Source organism: Nothobranchius furzeri, chromosome 11 (genome assembly GCF_043380555.1).
Source record: "Nothobranchius furzeri strain GRZ-AD chromosome 11, NfurGRZ-RIMD1, whole genome shotgun sequence".
Taxonomy (NCBI): Eukaryota; Metazoa; Chordata; class Actinopteri; order Cyprinodontiformes; family Nothobranchiidae; genus Nothobranchius; species Nothobranchius furzeri.
The window spans coordinates 67,845,165-67,872,664 of NC_091751.1; the positions used below are offsets into that span (position 1 = coordinate 67,845,165).

General features: G+C 45.4%; 1 protein-coding gene across 3 annotated transcripts in view; it reads right to left on the reverse strand.

Annotated features, from left to right (window-relative positions):
• LOC107384400 (low-density lipoprotein receptor-related protein 8) overlaps positions 1 to 27,500 on the reverse strand; it is a 147,270-nt gene that overhangs the window by 55,796 nt on the left and 63,974 nt on the right. For all 3 annotated transcript variants that reach the window (XM_054741013.1, XM_054741031.1, XM_054740994.1), the window contains exon 4: positions 21,290 to 21,418. In XM_054741013.1, coding sequence (XP_054596988.1) covers positions 21,290 to 21,418 — 129 coding nt within the window. The remainder of the gene's footprint in view (positions 1 to 21,289; positions 21,419 to 27,500) is intronic.

The window sequence follows — 27,500 nt, forward strand, 5'->3', positions numbered from 1 at the left end:
GATGATGTGATGATGGTGATGATGGTGATGATGGAGGTGGTGATGATGATGGTGATGGTCATGATGGTGGTGATGATGATGATGATGATGATGATGGTGATGATGATGGTGGTGATGATGATGGTGATGATGATGATGATCGTGATGATGATGGTGATGGTCATGATGGTGGTGGTGATGATGATGGTGATGGTCATGATGGTGGTGATGATGATGATGATGGTGGTGGTGATGATGATGGTGATGGTCATGATGGTGGTGGTGATGATGATGGTGGTGATGGTGATGATGATGATGATGGTGATGGTCATGATGGTGGTGATGATGATGATGATGATGGTGATGATGATGATGGTGATGATGATGGTGATGATGATCATGATCGTGATGATGATGGTGATGGTCATGATGGTGATGATGATGGTGGTGGTGATGATGATGGTGATGGTCATGATGGTGGTGGTGATGATGATGGTGGTGATGGTGATGATGATGATGATGGTGATGGTCATGATGGTGGTGATGATGATGATGATGATGGTGATGATGATGATGGTGATGATGATGGTGATGATGATGATGATCGTGATGATGATGGTGATGGTCATGATGGTGGTGATGATGATGATGGTGATGGTGATGATGATGATGATGGTGATGGTCATGATGGTGGTGATGATGATGATGGTGATGGTGATGATGATGGTGGTGATGATGATGGTGGTGATGATGATGGTGATGGTCATGATGGTGGTGATGATGATGATGGTGATGGTGATGATGATGGTGGTGATGATGATGGTGATAATGATGATGATCGTGATGATGATGGTGATGGTCATGATGGTGGTGATGATGATGATGATGATGATGATGGTGATGATGATGGTGGTGATGATGATGGTGATGATGATGATGATCGTGATGATGATGGTGATGGTCATGATGGTGATGATGATGGTGGTGATGATGATGGTGATGATGATGATGATCGTGATGATGATGGTGATGGTCATGATGGTGATGATGGTGATGATGGAGGTGGTGATGATGATGGTGATGGTCATGATGGTGGTGATGATGGTGGTGATGATGATGGTGATGATGATGATGATCGTGATGATGATGGTGATGGTCATGATGGTGATGATGGTGATGATGGAGGTGGTGATGATGATGGTGATGGTCATGATGGTGGTGATGATGATGATGATGGTGGTGATGATGATGGTGATGGTGATGATGATGATGGTGATGATGATGGTGATGGTCACTATGGTGGTGATGATGATGATGGTGATGGTCATGATGGTGATGATGTGATGATGATGGTGATGATGATGGTGGTGATGATGATGGTGATGGTCATGATGGTTGTGATGATGATGATGATGATGATGATGATGATGATGATGATGATGATGGTGGTGATGATGATGGTGATGGTGATGATGGTGATGATGATGGTGATGGTCATGATGGTGGTGATGATGATGATGGTGATGGTCATGATGGTGATGATGATGATGATGATGGTGGTGATGATGATGGTGATGGTCATGATGGTGATGATGACGATGATGATGGTGGTGATGATGATGGTGATGGTGATGATGATGATGGTGATGATGATGGTGATGGTCATGATGGTGATGATGTGATGATGGTGGTGATGATGATGGTGATGGTCATGATGGTTGTGATGATGATGATGATGATGATGATGATGATGATGATGATGATGATGATGATGATGATGATGGTGGTGATAGGTTCCTGCTTCTTCATCTCTGGTAGCACACAGGTAGGCAGGTTATCAACAGGTGTGATGTGCACTCAGCAGCCACGTCATAAAGAGCATAACTGGGGAATGCACTTCTCTCTCTCTCTCTTGGTGTTTATCTAGAATCCTGCAGCCACATTCAGCACATTTTAGGTTATTTTAGAGTTTATTTTACAATAATCCCAAATAACTATTGGGCCTTATACTGACGGCCTCACAAAAGCCGTCTGATCTACAAGTAAAGTGGCCGTTTAAAGTCAAGTTACAACACGAGTCGTTTGGAAAGAGGTCCTTTTAACTTTCCAGCTACAGCAACTTCCTATTTTCTCCTCACCAGCTGTTTCCTGAGTCGGGTTGTGTCTGGAGAAAAGCACTCAGCGTGAGGAGCGAGAGAGGGTTCCCGCTGAGAGCCCACAGCTGTACAGAGGTCAGCAGCAGGAGGAGAAGGGTTTGATGTTTACACAAACCACAGGGAGTTCCATTTCCACACACCACCTTCCACAGTTACAGCTGCTTACAGGAAAAGATGGCTGCTTTTCACACCACATCAGCTGTGGAGCAGAACAACCCAGGAACAGACGCAGCACCTCAGACACCAAAGACCCTGCAAAGGATTGGTGTTCTCCACTCTTGTGACTTATGAACATATTCTGCTATCCTAGAAAAAGGAAAAGAACACCTCACAACCGAGAGGAGAATTAGCAGAACAATCTTGACTCCGAAGCTGCTATCTACTTAGGTCGGAGGTGAGGCCCTACCTCAGCTGAAGGTGTCGTCTCAAACTGTCTTGTTCAAGGTAAGTAAAGGGAGTAGCAGAAGACAGATTGGTGGATCCGTCTTTTTTTGGTGAAGAAATTAGGCTGGAAGTCAAAAATGCTGTTTACCAGCTTGATCTTTGTCCTAGTTCTCACCTGTGGCCATGAACCTTGAGTCATGCCCACAAGATCATGAACACAAGCAGCTGGAATGGGTCTCCTCCATAGGGGTAGCCAGGCTCAGCTTCAGAGGGCGGGAGAGGAGCTCGGATATCTGGGAGAGACTCAGAGTAGAGCTGCTGCTGCTCCTCCTAAGAGCTGGCTGAGGTGGATCAGGTTTTTCACCAGGATATCTCCTCCTAGGGGAGGTGTTGGATGCTTTTCCAGGAGAACCTTCAAGGCAGAACCAGGACACACTGGGGGGAGTGAATGCCACCAGGTGAGCAGCAGAGGGTTCGGCTGACCTAGACCCGGATAGGTGGAAGCCATCAAAACAACATGTCTCTGTCCTGTTCTTACTTGGTCATGGTTCCTCATCTACTGTTCATTTTGTGATTATTTCTACTCGTTTATAAAAACATCTTGGTTTCTTCTGCTCTTGTTTTCTAGATGCCTGTTCGTTTGAGCAAGGATGTAATTTTCACTTTAGAAGTGGAGGGGGCGGGGGGGGGGGGGGGGGGGATTCTTTACAGTATGTTCTAATGGGAAACAGGCCTCAACACAAACTGTTGTTTTCTGCTTGGTCCTAGAGCTCAACCAGTGTCGATTTAATATAGTGTAATATTGTTTTTGGATGGTAAAAAGTGCAGGGGTCAAAACTTGACTTTGGAAAAAGTGGGGGGGACATGTCCCCCCTGTCCCCCCCCCCCAAAATTACGTCCATGCGTTTGAGCCTCAGCCTGATTTAGAAATATTTAGACAACTTGAGAATCTTCCTGCTTTTGGGCTTTTTGCACCCAGGAAACTCTGCACATCAGACGCTCTCCTATAGACTAATTACTTAGAAATCATTGAGATTGTTTTAATTACCTGACTTTTTAAATTATTGTTGTAAAAACCTGGGAGAACTCCTGTGAACTCAGTTCAGTTCAGTGGGACAGCTCTTGGTTGCTGCAGCCTGTTCTGAAACGTTTTAAACTGCTGCCCCGGTTTTGCCCCGGTCCACACTCTGTCCTAATTTAGCTCTGAATGATTAAAGAGATTCAATAAACATGCACGTTATTCCACAGGAGGTAGACCATTGGCTGTGTACTTGTGAGATGGAATTACACTGGAGAGACACATAGTGTTCCAGTGGTGGTGGTGGTGGTGGTGTGTGTGTGTGTGTGTGTGTGTGTGGGTGTGTGTGTTGGGGGGAACTTAGAGGCTTGGGAGGAACCTTGGTCCCACACCATTTGCTGATGTCAGAGTGGTCAAAGACTTGAATAAATAACAGAGAAAACCAACTCAAAGCCTCTTTCTCTACTCTTTCTCATAGGATTCTTAATTTCCCATCACAAAGGTCGCTTATTTTTTTAAATATGACTTTTGAAAAAAAATTTTTGGAATGAAAAAGTTTTTTTAGCATAATTTCAAAAGATTTTGACATTTTTCAAAGCTGTTCATAGCCATCATACCTAAGGTCAATTCAAGTGATGTTCCCCTGACTCACCCTCTGAACCCTCAGCATGGGTGCCCCCCAGGCCAGGGCCTAGCATGTTTCCATCTACACAGATACCCACACATCTACTCGTAGCTCAGGCTCCATTCTCAAATATGCAGATGATACCACCATAAATGGACTAATCTACAGCAATAACAAATACCATTATTGTGAACAGGTTGCTCAAGCAGTCACTCAACAACCTCCGACTTAACATATCAAAAACCCAAGAACTCGTAGTAGACTTTTCACGCTCCCCTTATCAACAAACACCCATCGTCACTTCTACCCAAACCACCACTACTACCCAGTCTTCAAACTGCTGAGCACCATAATAGTCTGGTGTCACAGATGCACCATTCAACGGGCAGGAAAAATCTCTTCAGAGTCCTCCCACCCTGCATTACATCCGTTCACGCTATTGCCTTCTGGAAGATGCTACTGGTCCTTGCCAGCAACAGCTACAGTATATGATCCCTTAACCAAGCCACTGCCTGAGGTTTCTGTATGTACCTGTCTATGCATTTGGTTATAGTGTCTGTAGATACAGAGTTGTAAGCAAGTCGTGCTGTAACAAAAGCTAATCCCACCAACTTGTGTGGTTATCAATAAATTAATCTCAATCTGAATCTCACAAGGCTGCAGCTGTGGAGAAAAGAAGCAAATGTTGAAACGTAATAAAACTGAGTCTACGTATCGTCTAATGGGTGCTGGGTCAGGTGGGAACTACTGATGTGCTTGTGTAGTGTGCTACTACTAGTTCACCTGTTGAAATATTTATAGTTTCACTAAGATAAAGATGAGGACAATTAAGTTTATCTCTTACTAAATACCGTAAATCCTCTAATATTGGCCTGTATTCAATTAACGGCCGGGTATATTTTGGCCGGTGTCGGAGTCGGCGGAGGTGATTAATGGCTGTTTTTTTATTGTGGCCGGCTGGAATGTGGAAACAGGCAAGTACCACAGCGGGGCGGTTGTGTCATCCGCCTCACTTTTGATTTGCCAGTGATAGACCGCGAGGTAACTTTAACCATGCAAAGACGAAGAGGAGGCGAAAATTTGCTATCAAGTTCAAAGAGAACGTGCTGATGATGCTGCAGAACACTCAGGGGGGCAAGCTGCTAAACGTTTTAACATCGACCCATCAAACTGGATGAAGATTAAGCTGAATTGGATTATTGGCATTTCATTTATTTACTTTAAACTAGACAAAGATTGAATTGAATTTGAGGGTTTTTATTTTATTTTTTACGACGACCCAAACGAGACGAAACGATTCAACTTTGAAGCGGTAAGGTGGCTGTTGCCCTTTCTAATACAGGTATTTAATAACGTTTAAAATGCAGTACAGGGATGTTTGCTATTGTTTTGTTACAATACTGTATTTCCCTACTGTAATTTAGCCTTGTTGTTAATGTTTTATGTGCAAACCGTACCACGTTATGGCAACTGTACATTTTCAATAAATGAACCTACTTTTTTATAGGTTCAAATAGACACACCCTGTTTTTATTCATTCTACTGGTAGTTCATTTTGCTCTTCTGGCCCTCCTTCCAATAAAGGCCTGGAGCTTGATGAGCTTGAGTAAAATACAGGCCCGGGCCTGTATTAGAGGATTTACGGTAGAATATTTACTAAGAAATCAAAATGTAGCCACAGAAATACTATTTGGAACATGTGTTGCGTGTGTGCAGGTGGGTGGGTGTTGATGTATGTGTGTGTGTCTTCTCCATCCCCAGTGAGTCGTGGAGGATGGCTGCTTATACTGAGCCAGGATCCTCTGGAGGTTTCTTCCTGTTAAAAGGGAGTTTTCCTCTCCACTGTCGCTAAATGCTTGCTTAGTATGAGTAGTGGCGGCTGGCCAGTAGAGGGCGATAGGGCGCCGCCCTCCCAGTTTTCCCCACTGTTTTTAATTTTTATTTAAAAAAAATAAATAAATAAAATTAACAATAATCACATATTCTAAGTTAATTGTGTGATTTGTAACAAAAACAAATCATATTTATATATATTTATATATATATATATATTTTATATATATACATATATATATATATATATATATATATATACATATACATATATATATATATATACATATACATATATATATATACATATACATATACATATATATATATATATATACATATACATATATATATATATACATATATATATATCTGCCGAGCGGTGGAGGCGACAGAAAGGCTGTAGGCTGTGTTTCAATCGCCCAAACAGCACGGAAGCAGCCGGCTAATTGCTGACAAGAAAATCAAACGGTAGGAATGGGAATGTATCCAATCAGCGTTGACGTTGATTCAGAAGCATGATGGGCGATAGAGCTACCGCCCAAGGCTTTCGTTGGTGTTCGGTAGAACTCGGCAGAGTCTCGACTACTCCAGCACGTTTTTGGTCGTGTGACGCAGATGTAATAGACATGGACGCCTCACGCCAGTGAGCCTACAACCAAGATACCGGATCTCAGCAGCCACTGAATTCAGTTCGGTCTCTTCTCCAGTATCCGTTCGAGAGGAGAACAATGGTGGAAAAACTTAATGTCAAAGAGCTAGGACCAGATCAGCCCGACGTAAAGGTAAGCCAGCAGGAGGAGGAGAGAGGTAAACTGTACACACGAGGCTTCTCCCGAAATTGGTACACCAGGAAGGCCTGGCTAGCTGGATGCAATCACGCTAATGCGTTATTTTGCTTTCCGTGTTTGTTATTCAAAACGACTGGGACAGATGAGGCATGGATTGAGTCAGGAGTTACAGACATGAAACATTTTTTTGAGCAGGTGAAGAAACACGAGTTATCCCGGGCACACATGGACAACACGGTGAAGCTATGCTAGGCAGAGCTAACATTGCCATGCAGCTAGAGACGAGGGACACAGGCTTGCAGTGAAGAAACACAAGGAAGAAGTGGATCAGAACCGGCACATTTTGTCCAAGAGAGAGATGTCAACACAGTGTATGAGCACAAGGATGACCTCCTCAGATTTTTCACCAACAGCATGCTTCACCAACAGCATGCAAAAGATCAGGTACATACTTGTTTATTTAATATTATTGTGATGAAATTCTCCAGTATGTTAGTTTCACAAACAGTAATGTGGATGTGGACCATTTATGGTCATGTTATTTTATGTGCAATTTAATGCAGTATTTTTCAACCTTGGTCCGCAAGGCAGCGTGCCAATAGTCAGACACACGTGGATTAATCCCTTTGTCCAATGATGTAAGACAGGAAATAAAAGAGCTGTGCTTAATTCAGGAAATAGTGAAGTTGTGCACAAAGCTCAGAAAGCACAAGTTTGTTAAAAAAAAAATAGCACAGCCCCACCAAAAATATTTTTCACCAGCTGCCACTGAGTATGAGGACTGCGGTAAAGACTCTGACACGTCAGTGACTTGATGCAACCTGCTGGGTTCCTTATATAGGAAAATTTTAACTGATTGGCCTAATGAACTGACCTGTATTGTGAAGTGCCTTGAGACGACTCTTGTCGTGATTTGGCGCCATATAAATAAGCTTGAATTCACATTGAACTAACGAACAGCTGAGGTGAGTATATTCTGAATGATGGCAGTATAGAACTGTAGCAGAACGTTGAGCATTATTCTAAATATTTTTTGAGAAAAATGTTTGCGAACAAGTTGACACTCCCAAAGATAAAAGTGATGCACTGAAACTCCAGAGGGTTTTGAGAACTTTCACAAGTTTGGTCCGGTACAGTCGCTGACCAGAACTTTTCCTCGACACAATCAAACTTTTAATGGTATTATTGTCCGTGGACCCTTTTTGGTACTGATCAGCGACATCTCTCACTGTCAAAGCAGTCACAGTATGCTGACGTCTTAGCGCAGTCCTGAAAGGGCTGAGGTTGCACGGAGACACAGTGGCTGAAAGGACCAAGCCATTCTAGCTCCTGGTCAATTTCCCCCCTTCCAGAAACTTCCTGGAACTTCAACAGTGGAAACAGGGCCAAGATGCCGCCCGAAGATTTAGGGCTTCACAGATTTGATAATGAAAATATAAATTTGACCTGATGATGACACTGTGGGTATAAAAGCCACTGTAAGCATAGAGCCTAGTGTATGCTTCTGCCTCAGCTCCACAAAAGAGATGCACACGCCTTGACAGAGACACTCTGTTCTCCGACTTCTCCGTCTCCTGGGGGGTGTTGCAAAGCAATTCCCCACCAGGACAACAGAGGGTGCAGCACTGTTCTGTGGTATCCTGTCATGTATTTGGTCCAAGATAAGGTTTATATTGTGGTTTATTTTTTATTTTTTGTATTTAAGAGACTTTGATACGGACAAAAGTGTCCCTCCTTCTCCTCCACCTCTTCAGCATCGCCAACTCTAAAGCCAAGTTTCCTGTCATTTCCATCCATGGATAGTCAAGCATTCTTTATTCCCGACTCTTAGTAGAATAAGACGTTTGCTGCGTATCTTCATACTCCTCCAGTCACAGGAGAATAAAACATTCATATTTGTTTTTCAAGCTGCTCCGTGTCTGTCCTTAGATAGCGTCGGCTATCTTTATGGTGTGGAGAGCACAATGGTGGCGCTGCTGATGAAAGCAGTGTCCTGACCAATCACACGCTTGTGTTCCCCATCTCGTTTGATTGGCGCTTAGAAAAAGTGGGCTTGACTCCGTCTGTGATTGCGAGCCTGATGGTCAGCCCTTGCAAGGACGGATGATGGCGCTGCGTGTCTCCATACGGACTCAAGACGCAGAAGCGTAAACTAGGCTTTATTCTGCAGAAACCGGTACCAGCTGCTTACGTCGCAACATCAAGGATCAGGTTATACTTTAGAGTTCACGCAGAAAATTAAATCACCTCAGACAAGATGGCTCAAGTACCAGTGTGTGAGACATGCAGCAGACACGCATGACTAGATAAAAATGACATAATGACACAAACAACAATCAGTTGTTGATCTAAATGTGCCGAATCGACTCGAGTCTGGCAACACCCCATCACCCCTGCAAACAGTCAACACCGCATGGACGTGCAGATCGTGTCTATATTGAGTCTGTTGGTCCAGACCACGTCTGCAGGACATCCAAACAAGGTCTTTGCACAGTGGGACCAAGCATTACACATGCAGCTACAACAGAAGAGTTTACTTCCTGATTCGTTTCAAATTGATCCTAAATAAAATCAATTATTCTGTTTTTTTTAAATAAATCAGATTTGGCTAAAAGGTGGTGTCACCAGGTCACAGTTGAACAAGAACTGGAAACAGCGCATCTTTCTCCGAGGAGCATTAATCCTTTCTACAGAAATACTCAGATGACTCTGCAGTCGTCGGGTGTACCAGAGGTGGACAGGAAGCTGAGTACAGAGAGCTGGTGGAGCGCTTTGTGGCATGGTGTGGAAACAATCATCTGACCTTGAACGTGAACAAAACAAAGGAGATGATTTTAGACTTCAGAAGAAACAGGGTGGAGTCAAACACTGTTTCCATCATGGGAGAAGAAGTGGAGGTGGTTGAGGAATACAAATACCTTGGAGTTCACCTGGACAACAGACTGGACTGGAGAAAGAACAGCGAAGCCGTTTACAAGAAGGGACACAGCAGACTGCACTTCCTGAGAACACTTAGGTCCTTCAATGTGTGACAGTGTGAGCATCCTGCCAACAACGCCAAATGTGGCAAGATGGAGAAACGAGGGCCCGGGCGGGATTCGATCCCCAGACTCCCGGGTGAGAGTCATCGGGACATTGTGACAGGATGCTCACACTGTCACATCTTCCCCCCTCTTTCCACAAGCACGTCCTCGTGCTCCCGCGCAGGGTGCCACAAACTTCACATCCATGGACCTACTTGACAGTACTACATGGATCCTGCCAACAACGCCAAATGTGGCAAGGTGGAGAAACGAGGGCCCGGGCGGGATTCGATCCCCAGACTCCCGGGTGAGAGTCATACGCTCTAACCAGTCAGCCAAAGGGACATCCCCTTGGCCAAGTAGCAGGGCGCATGATCAATCGGGACATTGTGACAGGATGCTCACACTGTCACAAATGTCTGTAGCAAGATGCTGCAGATCTTCTACAAGTCTGTTGTTGAGAGTGTAATCTCTTCAGCCATCGTCTGTTGGGGTAGCAGCATCAGAAGCAGGGGCCTGAAAAGGCTCAACAGCCTAATAAAAAAGGCCGGTTCTGTTCTGGGGACGACTGTGGAACCGCTGGAGGAGATGATGCAAAGAAGGATTCTCCAGAGAATCAAGAAAATGATGGACAACCCTGAGCGTTCTCTTCACAAGACTGTCCGACAACGGAAGAGTGTCTTCAGTCAGAGGGTTCTTCAGTTTGGCTGCAACACTGACCGCTACTGGAGATCCTTCCTGCCAACAGCCATTGTAATATACCGTAAATCCTCTAATACAGGCCCGGGCCTGTATTTGACTCAAGCTCATCAAGCTCCAGGCCTTTATTGGAAGGAGGACCAGAATTAGAGGCAGGCCTCTATTTCTAATTGAGCAAAATGAACTAATGGTTCGCTGGAGTTTTTGACAATTAAAATTGCGCCCACATTTTCAAAGTTAAACACATTTCTTTTAACAACGGTAGTTTCTGCTTCAGCCCCCTCCCCCCTCCCCCTGCGCAGCGGCCGCAAACTCACTGATGCGCCTGCAGCCTCTCGGAGTTCCTGCTGCTCTAAACATTAAAATAATTATTTCATTTTCTGTTCCTCACTTCTGATTACCTTCAATGGTGTCTGTTTGTTGCAACCACCAGGTACAAAACCTAACTTGTTTTTATTTGACTATTTTTCTGTCCTGTATCTGTTTATTATCTTCCTGCATCTCCTCTCAATCCTAAAGAAAAACTGCTACCTGGCTTCATATATATTCACCTCATGAGTTACCTTTGAACTGCAGTTCTAAAAGATCTACCGACCGCGAAAACAGCGGAGTGCTCGCTGCTTGGCGGCCGCATCGGTGATCGGTGCGTCACCGGAGGACAAGGTGATGCGCCCCGCTCCACAGCAGCGAAACACATCAGGCGCAAATAAAAGACAGAAAACATTAAAGGAAATGAGCCGACATGAACGATCGCATGTCAGTACCGATGCTCTGGCACAGCGCGTTGCCCCCCCGAGCGCAGGAGCTTGTCACCTGCTGACAGCAGGCTGCTGTCTTTTCCGAGGGCTGCATCTTGCCGGTCATTGTCACGTGACAGCGACTAGTCGACGACAGGCATAAAAAGTTACTATAGAGCGGTGAAGTCGACTAGTGACTAGTTCATACAACCCCTGCTACTGCTCCCCAGAGTGTTCTGCAGCATAATCAGCACGTTCTCTTTGAACTTGATATCAAATTTTCACCTCCTCTTCGTCTCCGCACGGTTAAAGTTACCCTCGTGGTCTATCACTGGCAAATCAAAAGTGAGACGATGACACAACCGCCCCCCGTACTTGCTTGTTACCACATTCCACCCGGCCACAATAAGAGACCGGCCATTATTCACCTCCACCGACCAAAATATGAGACCCGGCCTTTAATTGAATACAGGCCTGTATTAGAGGATTTACAGTACAACAACTCTTTGATGACTTGATTATTATTATTATTCTGAGCTACGACAGCAATCAGTTTCCCTCTGGGATTAATAAAGTATTTTTGAATTGAATTGAATTGAATCTGGTTCTATTGGTGGGAAAATCATTTTCTCCTACTGCTGCAGGAGTCAGAAGCTGGCAGCACAGCACTTTGCTTTTTCTTGCAGCAATAAGGATGAGAACCGGGTTGCCAGTGGCAACCACAGACTCAGATGAAGAGGAAAGGCATGACCGGTCACTCTGCTCACATTATCATACAGCTGATGAGTGTGGGTACGGCTGGAGGAGGAAGAGGAGAGATGAAAAACAAAGCTTAACGTTTATGTACTTAGACATTAAAGCTGGACACAGACTTGTCCATCACCGCCTGTGCAGCTTCTCCGAGAGGGGATACATTAAGACTCAGAGGGGAGCTAACACTTTGCTCGGGCACATCACAACGGTTTGTGCACACACACATTTCTATTCACAGTGGGGGGAAAATGATAGAAAACTCAAGGATCTGGTTCTCACAGCTCACTGTGTTATTTTCCTCAGAATGCTGAGCTGTTCTTCCCGTGCTGCCGCACACATCTACAGAGCAACCAGCACTGGAACGGAAAATGAATCACTCCCTCACTCAGAGTGACAACTGAGAATAGATAATAGAGGACAAATTAGGAGTCAAAAGTCTCCTAGAGGTCATTACTGCCACAAAGGTAAGCTCACTAAGGGCCAATCACAGAGAACACATCATTTCTGAGGCAAAATACCCTCCAATGACCTAAAACTTCCAGTTAGGGGAATAAAAACTATATAAAAGCACCTGAAAACCACCAAAATGCTTCTTTGTGACAGTTTCTCTGTTGGTTATGCAGCTTTTGGAGGATCCGTTTCACTTAAGGGAGTCAGGAGTGAGAAACCATTTGTGATTGTTTATTTTGTGCTGTACACACAGCATTAAATATGAATAAAGCAGGAATACAGTCACAGAGAAACAGATGAACCCAGAGTGACCTTAGCGGCTACAGGAACACATACGCACATCCTCAAACGCAGACGAGTGTAGTGAGTAGTGGAGTCAAACTGAGCGAGCACACACACGTCAGCCTCGTTCCGTCTATGGTGAGAGATGATTGCAGCCTCATACACGATACAACATGTGGATTATTCCATTAACAGCATGTCTCTGCAGAAATAACTGTTTTCCATGATGTGGTTTTGCTCCGTGTATACGTCTAATGTTAGCGGAGCATGATGGAGCTAATGTTGTGGTTCCAGCCGAGTGGGTCTAACGGAGTCTCTTTAAATAAGTAAACAGAGACATGGAGTAAAGTGAGCATGACACTTTTGTTCCTGTAAGAAGAATTAAATCCTAAAAAAGGACAATGGCATTTGATTCAAATAAACTACTGGATCCGTTCAAATCCAACCCACAAAGCCCAAATCCTTAGTTTCTATGTTATTTCTCTGGATCCAGGAGGTTAATAAGCTAGTATCGCAAACAGTCCTGACAACTCATCCTGTTCTAAAAGCCATAATAAAAACACGGTTTTAAACACATGAAGTAGAGCGTGTTTGATATCATGAAGGTCAAGGTGAATGAAGAACAGAAAGCAGAAAAGTTTAATTTGGGGACAATTCTTAATGTAGGCTCATGGCTGCATGGCAGAGCAGTGCTGTTGCCTCATAGCGAGAATCCAATTCAATTCAAGTTTATTTATAAAGCGCCAAATCACGACAAGAGTCGTCTCAAGGCACTTCACTCAGTAAACATTCCAATTCAGGTCAGTTCATTAAGCCAATCAGAAAAAATGTTTCTTATATGAGGAATACAGCATATTGCATCAAGTCACTGACTAGTGTCTAGTAGTTTTTGACTAGTGTCAGTGACTTGATGCAATCCTCATACTAAGCAAGCATTTAGAGGAGAGGAAAACTCCCTTTTAACAGGAAGAAACCTCCAGAGGATCCTGGCTCAGTATAAGCAGCCATCCTCCACGACTCACTGGGGATGGAGAAGACAGAGCACACACACACACACACACACACACACACACACACACACACACACACACACACACACACACACACACACACACACACACACACACACACACACACACACACACACACACACACACACACACACACACACACACACACACCAAGTAGTGTTTCTATAGTTACATTGTGATTTCTTAGTAAATATTCTATTTGGTGAGAGATAAATTTTATTGTATTTATCCTAGTGAATCTATAATTAAACGGGTAAACTAGTAGTAGCACATTCAATGTCAACGAAAGTAAAAAGTTATTATCAGGAGAGGGAGAATGTTTAAGTGGTTAGCAGCAGTGCTCAAGCTGATGGCTCCCTCCATGAGGCCACCACAGAAGGCTGTGGGTTTGAATCCAGTTCTCTACTATGCATGTGTGGAGGTTAGTATTTTCTCTAGCATACATGTGTGGAGTAGCATGTTCTCTAGCGTGCACGTGTGGAGTTAGCATGCTAACTAGCATACATGTGTGGAGTAGCATGTTCTCTAGCGTGCATGTGTGGAGTTAGCATGTTAACTAGCATACATGTGTGGAGTTAGCATGTTCTCTAGCGTGCATGTGTGGAGTTAGCATGCTAACTAGCGTACATGTGTGGAGTTAGCATGTTCTCTAGCATGCATGTGTGGAGTTAGCATGCTAACTAGCATACATGTGTGGAGTTAGCATGTTCTCTAGCATGCATGTGTGGAGTTAGCATGTTAACTAGCATACATGTGTGGAGTTAGCATGTTCTCTAGCATGCATGTGTGGACTTAACATGCTCACTATTTTGCATGTGTGGAGTTAGCATGTTGTCTAGTGTACATATTTAGCATGTTTTCTGTGCAAATGTAGCATAGGGTCCTGAGAAATGTTGCTGTTGTGAAAGTTGTGAAAGTTCTCAAAATGTTGCTAGGCGCTTTTTGGATTTTTTTTTTTTTTTTTATGAACAGCGACAAAGTCGCTGGGTTGGCAACACTGTCCTGCATAAATGGGTGTTTCCTGCCACAGACCAAAAACATACATGTATTGGTAATTAGAGACACATCTCTTTGTGTGACTGAGTCACTTGTTGTTTGTCTCTGTGTCCCTGTGTTAGACTGGAGACCTGTCCAGGCTGGCCCCCGCCTCTCGGCTAGTAACTGATGGAGTTAGATACCACCTCCCAGAGAAACTACTGAGGAATAAGTGGTACAGAATTTGAGTGAGAGTTCTTCATCTAGCTTTCTTTTAAGTTGTCCTGGCCAATCAACTTCAGGCATAATGATCTGGCTCTGCCTTTATAAATGTTTGACTACAGCTATATTGATGTTATGGTGGTGTGCATCTCTGTTACAGCAGCATCGGTTAGATTAGACTCTGATCTGGTGAAACACTTCAATTTTCTTCAGAGGTCTTCATCAGAGTCCAGAGTGGAGGAGGAGGAGGTGGTGCTGACAGAAGTAGGGAACGTTTCCCAGATGGAAGTGAACATTATGCTGAATGTTTAAATGATTCATTATGTTTTACTGAAGAGTCACATTAGCTGCTCAGCCTTATGTGAAATGACACAATGATGTCACGGAGTACTGTAAATGACTGCACATGTACACTTTTACAGCTGGGAGCACCTGCAGGTAAAAGCATCAGCACCGCTGCCACCAACAAGATGTGTATGAAAAGATAACGAAGCGTAGTGACGATGCACGTATCTCACTAATTCATGTGTGTGTGTGTGTGTGTGTGGGGTGGGGGGGGGGGCTGTCTCTTCAGCCACGATGACGGATGAAGCTCGCTTTCAGGATCTCGTTTTTTCAGTCATGATCCACATTCAGGAACACAGGTGACCACTGGAATGTATGGAGGTGTAGATTGGGAGCTTTGACTCACCTCATCCTCTGAGTGACATCTCTAAAGTCACATTTTTATAGGTTTGTGGGGTAAAATGTTGCTTGTTGCTTAAAGTAATTAGGAGATAAACCAGGCTGGGTAGGTGGCTCTGGTTTGACATAACCACGCGTTGATATTTTCTAGCTCATATTTTATTGACTTCAAGCTTCATTCTCTGTCTCGTATGAGTGTTTTATCATTTCTCCCATCTTCATTCATCCGTCTGCTCCCTCTAACCTACACAGACAGCAGAGCTCAGGATGCTCTGAAGTCAGTGTCTCACTGTGTTGCTTAGAGACACAGAGATGAAGAGACGCAGAGACACAGAGACGAAGAGACGCAGAGACACAGAGACAAAGAGACGCAGAGACACAGAGACAAAGAGACGCAGAGACACAGAGACAAAGAGACGCAGAGACACAGAGACAAAGAGACGCAGAGACACAGAGACGAAAAGATGCAAAGAGGAAGAGACACAGATACACAGAAATATAGAAACAAAGAGACGCTGAGACGCAGAGACACAGAGACACAAAGATGAATACACACAGATGTGAAGAGATGCAGAGACAAAGAGACAAATACACACAGAGACACAGAGCTGCAGAAACACAGAGACGAAGAGATGCAAAGGCGAAGAGACACAGAAACACAGATACACAGAGACACCGAGACGAGGAGACAAAGAGATGAAGAGACACAGAAACACAGATACACAGAGACACCGAGACGAGGAGACAAAGAGATGAAGAGACACAGAAACACAGATACACAGAGACACCGAGACGAGGAGACAAAGAGATGAAGAGATGCAGAAACACAGAGAAACAGAGACAACGAGATGCAGAGACACAAAGACACAGAGACAGAGAGACGCAGAGACGAAGAGAGGCAGAGACACAGATGAAAAGACGCAGAGAAACAGAGATGTAGAGAAGAAGAGACACAGAGATGTAGAGGCAAAGAGACACAGAGACACTGAGACACAGGGATGCAGAGACACAGAGATGAAGAGATGCAGAGACACAGAGGTGCAGAGACGAAGAGACGGAAAGACATAGAGACACAGATGAAAAGACGCAGAGAAACAGATATTTAGAGACCCAGAGACATTGAGATGAAGAGACGCAGAGACACAGAGGTATAGAGGCAAAGAGACGCAGAGACACTGAGACACAAAGATGAAGAGATGCAGAGACAGAGACGAAGAGAGAAAGAGATGAAAGGGACACATAGACGAAGAGACGAAAAGACATGGAGACACAGAGACGAAGAGACGCAGAGACAGAGAGACAAAGACATGCAAAGACAAAGATATGAAGAGGCACAGAGACACAGAGATGATGAGGAAGATACATAGAGACACAGATGAAGAGACACAGAAAAACAGAGATGTAGTGAAGAAGAGACACAGAGACAGGGAGACGAAGAGATGAAAAGACGCAGAGACACAGAAATGTAAAGAAGACACACAGAGACTCAGAGACCCAGAGACATTGAGATGGAGACGCAGAGACAAAGAGACAGAGACACAGAGATATAGAAACAAAGAGACACTGAGACACAGATGCAGAGACAAAGAGACAGAGACACAGAGACGCAGAGAGAAAGAAATGAAAGAGACACAGAGACGAAGAGACGAAAAGACATGGAGACACAGAGAAAGGTGCTTCAGCAGCTTCTGTTTTAAGCACGCCGCCGCCCGTCTCTAACAGCGTGAGGCTCATTCTTTCATCTGACTCAAGATTAAAACCCATCTCTGATCAAACAACCTCAAACTCATTTAATCAAAATCCCATAAATGAATTTAGACTCCATAAATAAATCATTTGTTCTCATTTCAAACAAGAGCACCTCTAAAACGCTTCACACTTTCAACAATCCAACCCTGACCCTGTGACACTTTATTACACACACCGCTTCACTCATCCTGTCAGCCAATCAGGAGGAAGCATTTATTCATCTATTGTTGGTACCAAACAGGCTGACTCACCAGGATTTGGACCCACAACCATCTCACATTAAAGTGTCCTGATGAAGATGAAATCGGCAGTGAGCAGCAGCCGTGGCCGACCCTTACCTGAGAATGAGTCTACCTGATTTTAAACACAGTCAATTCCACCGAGGCCCCGCCTCCTTTAAAATGTCGGACACTAAAACAGTTTAGCTGATGTTATTTTTAGTGGATAAAACAAGGTTATGAATTTAAACGAGTGACATCACTGGGTGGACGGGGAGCCAATAGTCTCTGATTTCCTTTTGGCTCATGAAAACAGCTCCTACTGAGCTGCTCAGAATAAAGACTGAGTTTGTTTTTATAGCATGATGAGTGGGTGGGGGTTAGCAGACGTTTGGTGTTTAAGGACACAGTAGGACTGATGAAAAGAGCCGTGAGCACTGAGGGCTCTGAGCTCAGAGCATAAATAAAGACTAGAATATTGTAATTATTACAACAGAATTAGTCTACTTTGTGTGAGTGGCGGTCATTATGCCAGCGTTTTTAGACTGATCCCAGAGTTGAAGCTCAGCTCTGACACAGAGAAACCTGCTGTTAGTTTCAGAAACATCTAAAACCATTTAAACCTAATTTAGACTAAATCCTCTGGTTTGGCTCCACATGAACTGATCCAAGCAGCCCAACCCATTCGCTATGCTACCCCCCTCCAAACTGATCAGGCCCCTGCAGGGACGTAGGCCTGCCTTGCATGTGAGGGCGACCCCCCACCCCGCCCCATATGTCACCCCTGAGAGGCTTAAGACCGCCACATCAATGCAGACATTAGAATGAGAGCAGGATTAGTGCCGGCTAGACCGGCTCTCTATGAACAGCAGCGAAAAGCCACCTAAGCCCAGAAGGTGGCAGATCGAAAGTCAATAGAATCTAGTCGACTCGCTCCAGCGCGAGTGCACAGAGGTCACTGAGGCCTGCAGGATTTCAGAAGACAAAGCTGTCACCTGAATGTTTCAGAGCAGCAAACAGACAACAGCCTGAGTAAATAATTAGGGAACACAGCTACTGAAGCCACCCTGGTCTCATTAGAGGAAGTTATCGCCCCGTCCTTAACTCATGAATTAACTGATTAAACATTAGGGATGAGCCGGATACTGGTTTCAGACGAGTATCCGGTACGGATAAAGCATTTTTGACGAGTACGAGCATGAGACGAGTAAAATTCATAAATATCTGTAATCGTGCTGAAGGAGAATCCTCATTGGGTAACTGACTGTCTTCACGCTCTGTGATTGGCCAGTCACATAGAGGACCCGCCCCTCCCTACACACAACACTGCAGCCGGGAGCTCACAGCTCAGTCCGCGTCCGGTCCATCCACGCACACACACACACACACACACACACACACACACACACACACACACACACACACGCACGCTCGCACGCACGCACGCACGCACAGTAACGGATCTCTCTGTGCTTGCTTCACTGTTCACGTTTCTTCAGTACTCCCTAGGTTTTCTTCAGTTTGCTTCTTTTTAAAGTTACTTTAAAGTTATTTAAAGTTACTTTTTTTGTAACGTGCGTGGTGCATTTGACAAGACAGAGCTGAAAACGGCTCGTGCTGCGTCAGTCACTGCCTCCGCTCCGGTCGGGGTTTTTCTTTTCCTCTCTCTCTCTCTCTCTCTCTCTCTCTCTCTCTCTCTCTCTCTCTCTCTCTCTCTCTCTCTCTCTCTCTCTCTCTCTCTCTCTCTCTCTCTCTCTCTCTCTCTCTCTCTCTCTCTCTCTCTCTCTCTCTCTCTCTCTCTCTCTCCTCTTCCTCAGGATCCACTCCCTCTTTCCAATTCACTCTCTCTCTTTCTTTACATTTTTTAATCACAATTGTCCATTTTTTGCTCATTTTAAATATATTTTAATCATTTTCTAAATTCTTTTTTCTATTTTCCATGTTTTGTTTTTGTGAAGCGCCCCGTGATTTTTATCTTGAGAGGCGCTATAGAAAAGATCTTTTCTTCTCTCTCTCTCTCTTAATTCATGCTCTTAAATATTAATGTTCTGATTTTATTGAAAAACTTGTTCTGTAATAGTTCCTTTACTATTGTGATCAAAAACATTTAATCTCAACTCTGAGGCTGCTCTGTAAATAGTTTTCAAATAAATAATACACATAGCAACTTCTGATCAGACTTAAAATAACGTATTGATGTAAACCACGCCCACTTCCGGTTTAACCACACCCACTTCCGGGTTAGGCCACACCTACTCTGAGTACAGATACAGATACAGGTGTACTCGCTCATCCCTATCAAACACATTATTTATTTATTTATTTATTTATAAAGGGCGATCCCAGATCACTCCCACATCTGTAGAATAAAGACAGCATGAAGTAGCGACAAGCAACACATCAAGACTCGTCTTCAAAGGATTCAAGAAGAAAAGAACGCAGAAGAACATCTAAAGAACTTAAGGGGTTTGAATGAAGGCGACTAAAAAAGTCTTTGATTTCTTGAAGACGTTTCAAGATATCTAGTTGCCTTCATTCAAACCCCTTTGGATTAGCGTGACCTGGATGACTGAGAACCTTCACCAGCATCTTCAGTCCTCATGAGAACATGGGAGAGTCCCAAGGCCCAAACTGCAACGACGGGGCCGTCTTACATTCATCTGAGCTACATCAGTTATCGTTATCAAGACTGGGACAGTCTGAAGAATCTCAGGACTGATTCATTTGGAAGGTGTGTGTCCCGTTTCATCAGGACAAAGGCTGACGAGAAAACAGCAGTCAGACATGGCGGTGGTCTGAAATGAGACAGTTCTGTAAAAAAGCACGAGACAGAGCTCCTCCAGTGACGAGAGACTCTTATCACAAACCCCACGGCTGCTGCAGTAGGGTTAGGGTTGTTCCTGTCTTAAAAAAATCACTATTTAAAACTAGTATTTTGTGTTTAATCGGGTTATTTTTGTCTGATATTTAAGGACAAAAACCCTGAAAAAGGAAGAATCTGTGAGGACTTTTTCCTCTGCTCTGCTTTCTGATTTATATTCTATTTGACTTCCTGTTTTGCTGATTAAAGATCCCAAACAAGCGAGTTGTAAAGCAGACACAATCTCAACACCCACACATGAATGAGGAGTAACAGCAAAACAAATGCTAAGAAGGGCTTCTTCCCGCTGCCATTTTACAGTCGTCTACTCCAAATACCAAAGCCTCAATCACTGTTTCCTGAAGGAGCGAAGAAAAAAGAGAGAAGTCAATTCTTCACAGCTCCTCAGAAGTAGGCCAAGGATAGTCCCCGCGGGGGTCGGGGGGGGGGGGGCGGGGTCTCCATATGTGTGAGCCGTGGGTGTGATTGGCTGTGTGCACGGTGGCATCACGTTTGATGATTACACACCAAAACTGGTGCACATCAAAGGGACTTTGTTGTGAAGTGCAGGTGGCGTAAAACGTAATTCACTTCAAATCTGTCCAGCGATACAGAAACGCTCCTGCTGGGTTTAATCTCTAAAGCCTCTACGGCGTAAGTGAGATCAGAGAGAATCTGTTAAAACACCTCACAGGTGGGGCTGATCTCTCCATCTGCAGATGTCGTGTTCCTCTTGACATCTTCTCTGTTCTAACGTCCTCCTGACAGCAAAACAACCCAACGTCCCGTTGATGTTCCTAAGCAGAGACAGAATCCTCACCAGACGCACAGTCCTCCTCGTCCGCTCCGTTCTCACAGTCTTTCTCCCCGTCGCATCGCCATGACAACGAGACACACTTGTTGGTGGATCCCCCGCAGTCAAATTTCTCTGGAGGGCACGTCTGTTTGCCTGTGGACGGAGATCAGACAGACACGAAGATTACTGCAGTGAATTTATGCCGAACCACCAACGAGCCACCGGGCTGGACCTCGATGGCCCCCGTGATGCAGTTAAGACCCACCCTAAGCCCCAGCAGTCTGGGCCACCTCTGCTGCAGAGAGAGCTGCAGAAGGATCCTGAAACACACAGCTAATACCCCCCTTCACACACACACACACACACGCACGCATACACACACACACACGCACGCACACACACATGCACGCACGCACACACACACACACACACACACACACACACACACACACACGCACGCACGCACGCATGCACACACACACACACACACGCACACACACACACACACACGCACACACACACACACACACGCACGCACACACACATGCACGCACACACACATGCACGCACGCACACACACACACACACACACACACACACGCACACACACACACACACACACACACGCACGCACACACACACACACACGCACGCACGCACACACACACAAGAGCACACACGCACGCGCGCACACACACATACACACACACGCACATGCACGCACGCACACACACACAGACGCATGCACAAACATATACACACACACGCACGCACACACACGCACGCGCATGCATGCACGCACACACGCATGCACACACATATACACACACACGCATGCATGCATGCACACACACACATACACACGCGCACGCACGCACGTACACACACACACACATACACACACGCATTCACGCACGCACGCACACACACACGCGCATGCACGCACACACACACACACGAGAGCACACACGCACACACGCACGCGCACACACACACACATACACACACATGCACGCACACACACGCACGCACGCGCATGCATGCACGCACGCGCATGCATGCACGCACACGTGCATGCACGCACACACGCATGCACACATATACACACACGCATGCACGCACGCATGCATGCACGCACACACACACACACATATACACACACGCACATGCACGCACGCACGCGCATGCATGCACGCACACACGCATGCACACACATATACACACACACGCATGCATGCACGCACACACACACGCACACACACACATACACACGCGCACGCACGCACGTACACACACACACACACACGCATTCACGCACGCACGCACACACACATACACGGGCATGCACGCACACACACACACACACGTACACGCGCTCGCACGCATGCACACACGCACACACGCACGCACACACATACACACACGCACACACACACGCGTGCACATGCACGCACGCACACACACACACGCGCGCGCACGCAAACACACAGATTGGTCCTATGTTCTGACGTCTCTAGGATGCATGTTGTTAATTATAATTCTCTGCTCACTGCCTAACTTCCAGGTTGAAACCAAGGGTTCAACCTGCAGTACAGATCAGTCATGTGTTGTTTCTCTCAGCTAATTGCAGGTAACAATATTTTTAACATTTAAAAGGTAGAATCTAGGATCAGCTGTTTTCTGCTCCGTTAGGTAGCAGCGCCACACTAAACGGTGGCTGGATCATTTGTTGTGTGAAGAGCTCCATAATGAAAACAATATGAGCTCTAATAGAACATCTGATGCTGTCGGCAGCAATATCATCTGTGATCTGTTACCAGGATATTGGACCAGAGAGGAGGACTGTCTCTGAGGCTGATTTGCAAAAACATCTGTTCATGTCGTCACAACCATGAATTCAGTCTGAATTCTGATGCATCTGATGGAAACGTTGAATAAGAAGAATCAGGCGCTTAAAGACAAAGTTCACTCTTTTTTTCAACACATCTGCATTGATCTCTAGGATAATTAAAAACATTTGAGTCGATCTCTGCGGCGAAAACATCTCTGGCACGTCTAGAAGTGAGTCAGAGCAGAGGTGAGCAGACAACGGCAGGATGTGGGGTCTTATTTCCTTATTGTCAGACATCTCTCCTCTGATTGGCTAACAGCAACGTGACTCTACCACTGACTCTGCTTACTCTGCAGCATTGATGTTTTGTCTTCACAAATGAAAAATGCCTGGAGGAGTTCGCTGTGTGGTACAGTTGCTAATGCTAACAAGTCTTTTTTCATGTCTGACTTTAACCGCATCTAATACTGTATTACGGCGTGAGCGCAACAGCGACAACTTAAGATCGATGTGTGAGCAGCCTGAGAGGTCGGGTGTTTTCATCTGAGCCCTTAAAACTCCAGCAGGCTACGCTGCACTATTGACGTGTTAGCGCGCGGCGCTAACAACTTAGCGACGTGACATGTCTCGGAGAAAGCGTAAAAACACGTTGGACGCTTCTTCTGAAGCGGAAAAATAACACCTCTTCTTAAGCAGAGCACGACGTCGCCTCGACTGGGCTCGATAACATTGGCCCAGCACAGCCATTGGGTCGTTGGAGCTGCCCCGTGACTGCCTGATGGAAAACCAGCGGGTTTCATCAGACTCGTAGTTTCTTGTTTTTGCTGGGGACCCCCTGTATTTTACCGCTCCCTCCTGCAGTCTTCCCCATTAGCATATAAAATGATTCTGTAAATTCGTGTATCAACAGAAAAAATCTCTGCCTCTGCCAGCTGCAGTAAATGTAGTCTCCAAATAATAAATAAGAGGTGCATTCATCTGTGTATCTCCTTTGATCCGCATTAGTGATATTCAGCACCAGAACAGTGAAGCAAAGAAACAGATTCCTGAGTTTGTTAGTAATTTTATTTATTAGGTGCATCTGACCTGTTCTATATTTCTCTGAAATGAGATCAAATCAGTGCTTCTATGGGTTGTGTCCTCTCTGCACTAGAAATTTTTATTTTATTTAGAGACGTGTCATAATTTCTCCCCAAGCTAACGTTATCTTAAACATTTTATTTACCTACCGGAGCAGATTAAGAAGAGGATGTCTCACTTAGATCGTTGTCGCTGGTTTCATCATCACCCAGTTACCCGTCACATTTAGTGACGTGGACCCAAGCTTTAGCGTGCGTTCTTTCTACCATGCTGTTCTGTTTACAACTGGCTCGCAGCGACCGACGACATAACGCTCTTGAGCATGCGCAGCTGTCTAGGCAAGTTCTTGTTGTGAAGGACGGGTACCGAAACGAGGCACCGTTTCAAATGAAGTGAATCGGTGCTCGGTCGGTACTATGGAATTTGGCCGTTACCTTAAAAAGTACCGAATTCAGTACCCATCCCTAACCGCCACAGCTGGAAAAATTCCTAAGGGAAACACTGGAATGGATCTGAGCCTTCTGCCAGATTGGAGCGAGTCGAAGAGACTGTGTCCAGGGTGAGACGAGTCAGCTATTATCCGACCTGCACGCCTCAATGTCCTAGAGGTGTACAGATCCTGAATGCAGGGGAGTTTGCAGCCAATGACCTTCTCTGCAGAGCGCACGACACACTGCCGCCTCTTCTTGTCCCTGGTGGTAGCTCCAGCGTACCACACGGTGATGGAGGAGGTGAGGATGGACTCGATGATAGCGGTGTAGAACTGCCTCATCGACTGTGCTGATAGGTTGAAATTCTTCAGCTGCCTCAGGAAGTACACCCTCTGCTGGGCCTTTTTTCTGATGGTGGTGATGGTGGGCTCCCATTTGAGAACCACTTGCCCCATATAAACACTGTGGGGCTCATTGTGTGATTCTGATCACACAGCATGCCCGCTCAGCCTCCTCTGTTGTCCGTGACACTTTGCAGTGGGTTCATGAGTTGGGAGTTCTGTTTGACCAGTCAATGAAAATGAAGTCCATTTTCCAGGATATTGTAAAACTAGATAGCAATCCAGTCCAAACGGGGCGACGGTGGCACAGGAGTTAAGTGCTCGCCGGAAGGTTGCAGGTTCGAGCCCCGCTCAGTCTGTCGCTGTCGTTGTGTCCTCGGGCAAGACACTTAACCCACGTTGCCTGCAGGTGGTGGTCGGAGGGACCGGTGGCGTCTGTGCTCGGCAGCCTCGCCTCTGTCAGTGCACACCAGGGCAGCTGTGGCTACATCGTAGCTCATCCCCACCGGGGTGTGAATGTGTGTGTGAATGTGTGAATGATTGATTGTGATGTAAAGCGCCTGGGGGGGGGGGGGGGGGGGGGGGGGGGGTTCAGGACTCTAGAAGGCGCTATATCAAATACAGGCCATTTACCATCTATCAAGACCCTTGTGTCCCGCAAGGCGCACTGTACGCACAGGTGCCATTCGTTCGCTGCTGAACCAGTATCAGTCTGTATTGTTTGCTTTAGAGGAAATGGTTTTCTGGTTGGTCAGACTCAGCCAGCATGTTCAAATGGCTTGCTTAGTAGATCACAAAAGTTCAATGCAGTTCTAGGTCTTCTTCTTGCTTTGGAGGTCATCCATCCTTCCATGAACAAATGAACACCCTAACCCTAACCCATTTGTTCTGGCGTTGAACTTTAAAATTTTATCCCAACAGTAGTAAAAGTAGGCCAGTGTGTAATTAAAGACAATCCTTCATTCAGTCCTTCTGTGGGGTGTTTCTGTCCTGGCAGCACTCAGAGTGTGACAGAAGAAACGCAGGGTGAGGAAGTGGGAGAGACAGCTGGCGCCGGGGGACATCCAGCTGCAAAGATGGCTGATGCAGCCGGGCCGCGACCTCGCAGAAAAAGAGCCTCTGCAGCAGCAACACTCTCTGTTTCCACAACAACAAACACCCAAGACTCCGCTTCTACTTTCTGTCTGCTGAGGAGTGACTTTTGCCTCGTGCACGGAGGGTTCTGGGCTGAAAACTCCAGCAAGTAAATGTCAGACAGGCAGGATTAAATGTGAACAGAGATCAAACTGCTTCACCAGAAGTGTGAGGCAGTGGTGTGGTGCACAGCGCCTCCTCACTGAGGAGGAGTGGTCGCACAGGTCGGAATGAACAAACAAAAAAAGATGTTTCATTTGTTTTTTGTGTAGTTGCATCTGTTCTACTTTTACTCTGGTTGTGTGTATCACTCTAACTCTGTTCTGCACGCAGGCTCTGACACACGGAGCACAAACGATGAAGTCGATGCACACAGCTGAGCTATGTCTGACTGGCTGAAGAACTGAAGAAACGTAAAAGATGAAAAAGCTAAAATTTCACAGTAAATGAGCATCACACGAAGAGACGAGCAGAAAAAGGAGAAATACAAAAGAAACTCAGAGCCAAACATAATCTGTGAGAAGAGACGAACGAGAGCCAGATGATGCTGCACTACCTTTGCGTCCCAAAGCTAAAGCCAGTGGGACGACTGGAGCCTGGACCCAGTGGAGGACGAGCCGTCCTTCATGTCTAATGGAGCCGATTCCTGTTCCTTCAGGCAACAAACAGCGACATCAGAACAAAGATGTGCTTGAACCAAGACGCCAAAGGAAGAGAGTCAGGTTTAGCACCGAAAACTTCTAAAATACATCAAAGTTATTATTTATGTGTAGCAACAGTTGTCTAGTACAGGTTTTCTATTGCATGTGCTAATCCCTAACCACCTCCTGGTTTTGTGCCTATATGTTTTTGCAATGCGCAGGGGCGGCGTTAGGCCCAGCTACTTGGACTGAAGCCCCGGATCTAAATCGCGGAAGTGACATGCAGTACCAAAGTCCAACAGAGAGGGAGCAGCTGGCAGTAGTTTGTATACAGCCTGCCTGAGCCTCCACCACTGAAGAAGAAGCCCTTCAGCAGCCGGCTTCTTCTACACTCTCTGCCTGAAACGCATGAGTGAAGATGGACATAAGGACGTTTTTTAGACCAAAAGTACAACGACAGAACCCCAGCTTTGATGAGACTGGTGTTGACTCAGGTTTGTGAGTCTTATTAGAAAATATTTGTTGTGCTGCTGGTTTGCCTAAAGTTAGCTTACTATCAGGTAAAGTTGATGGAGAAAGAAAGGGAATATTTACTATCATCTCACACTAAACACTAACAGGAACAATACTCTGCCCTGAAAATACTTAATATGTAGCTTCAGATTAAACATTATGTGGTACAAGACATATATGATGTTCCACCAGCTCAGTGGCCTAGTGGTAGAGTGTCCGCCCTGAGACTGGGAGATCAGGGGTTGGATTCCTGGTCGGGTCATA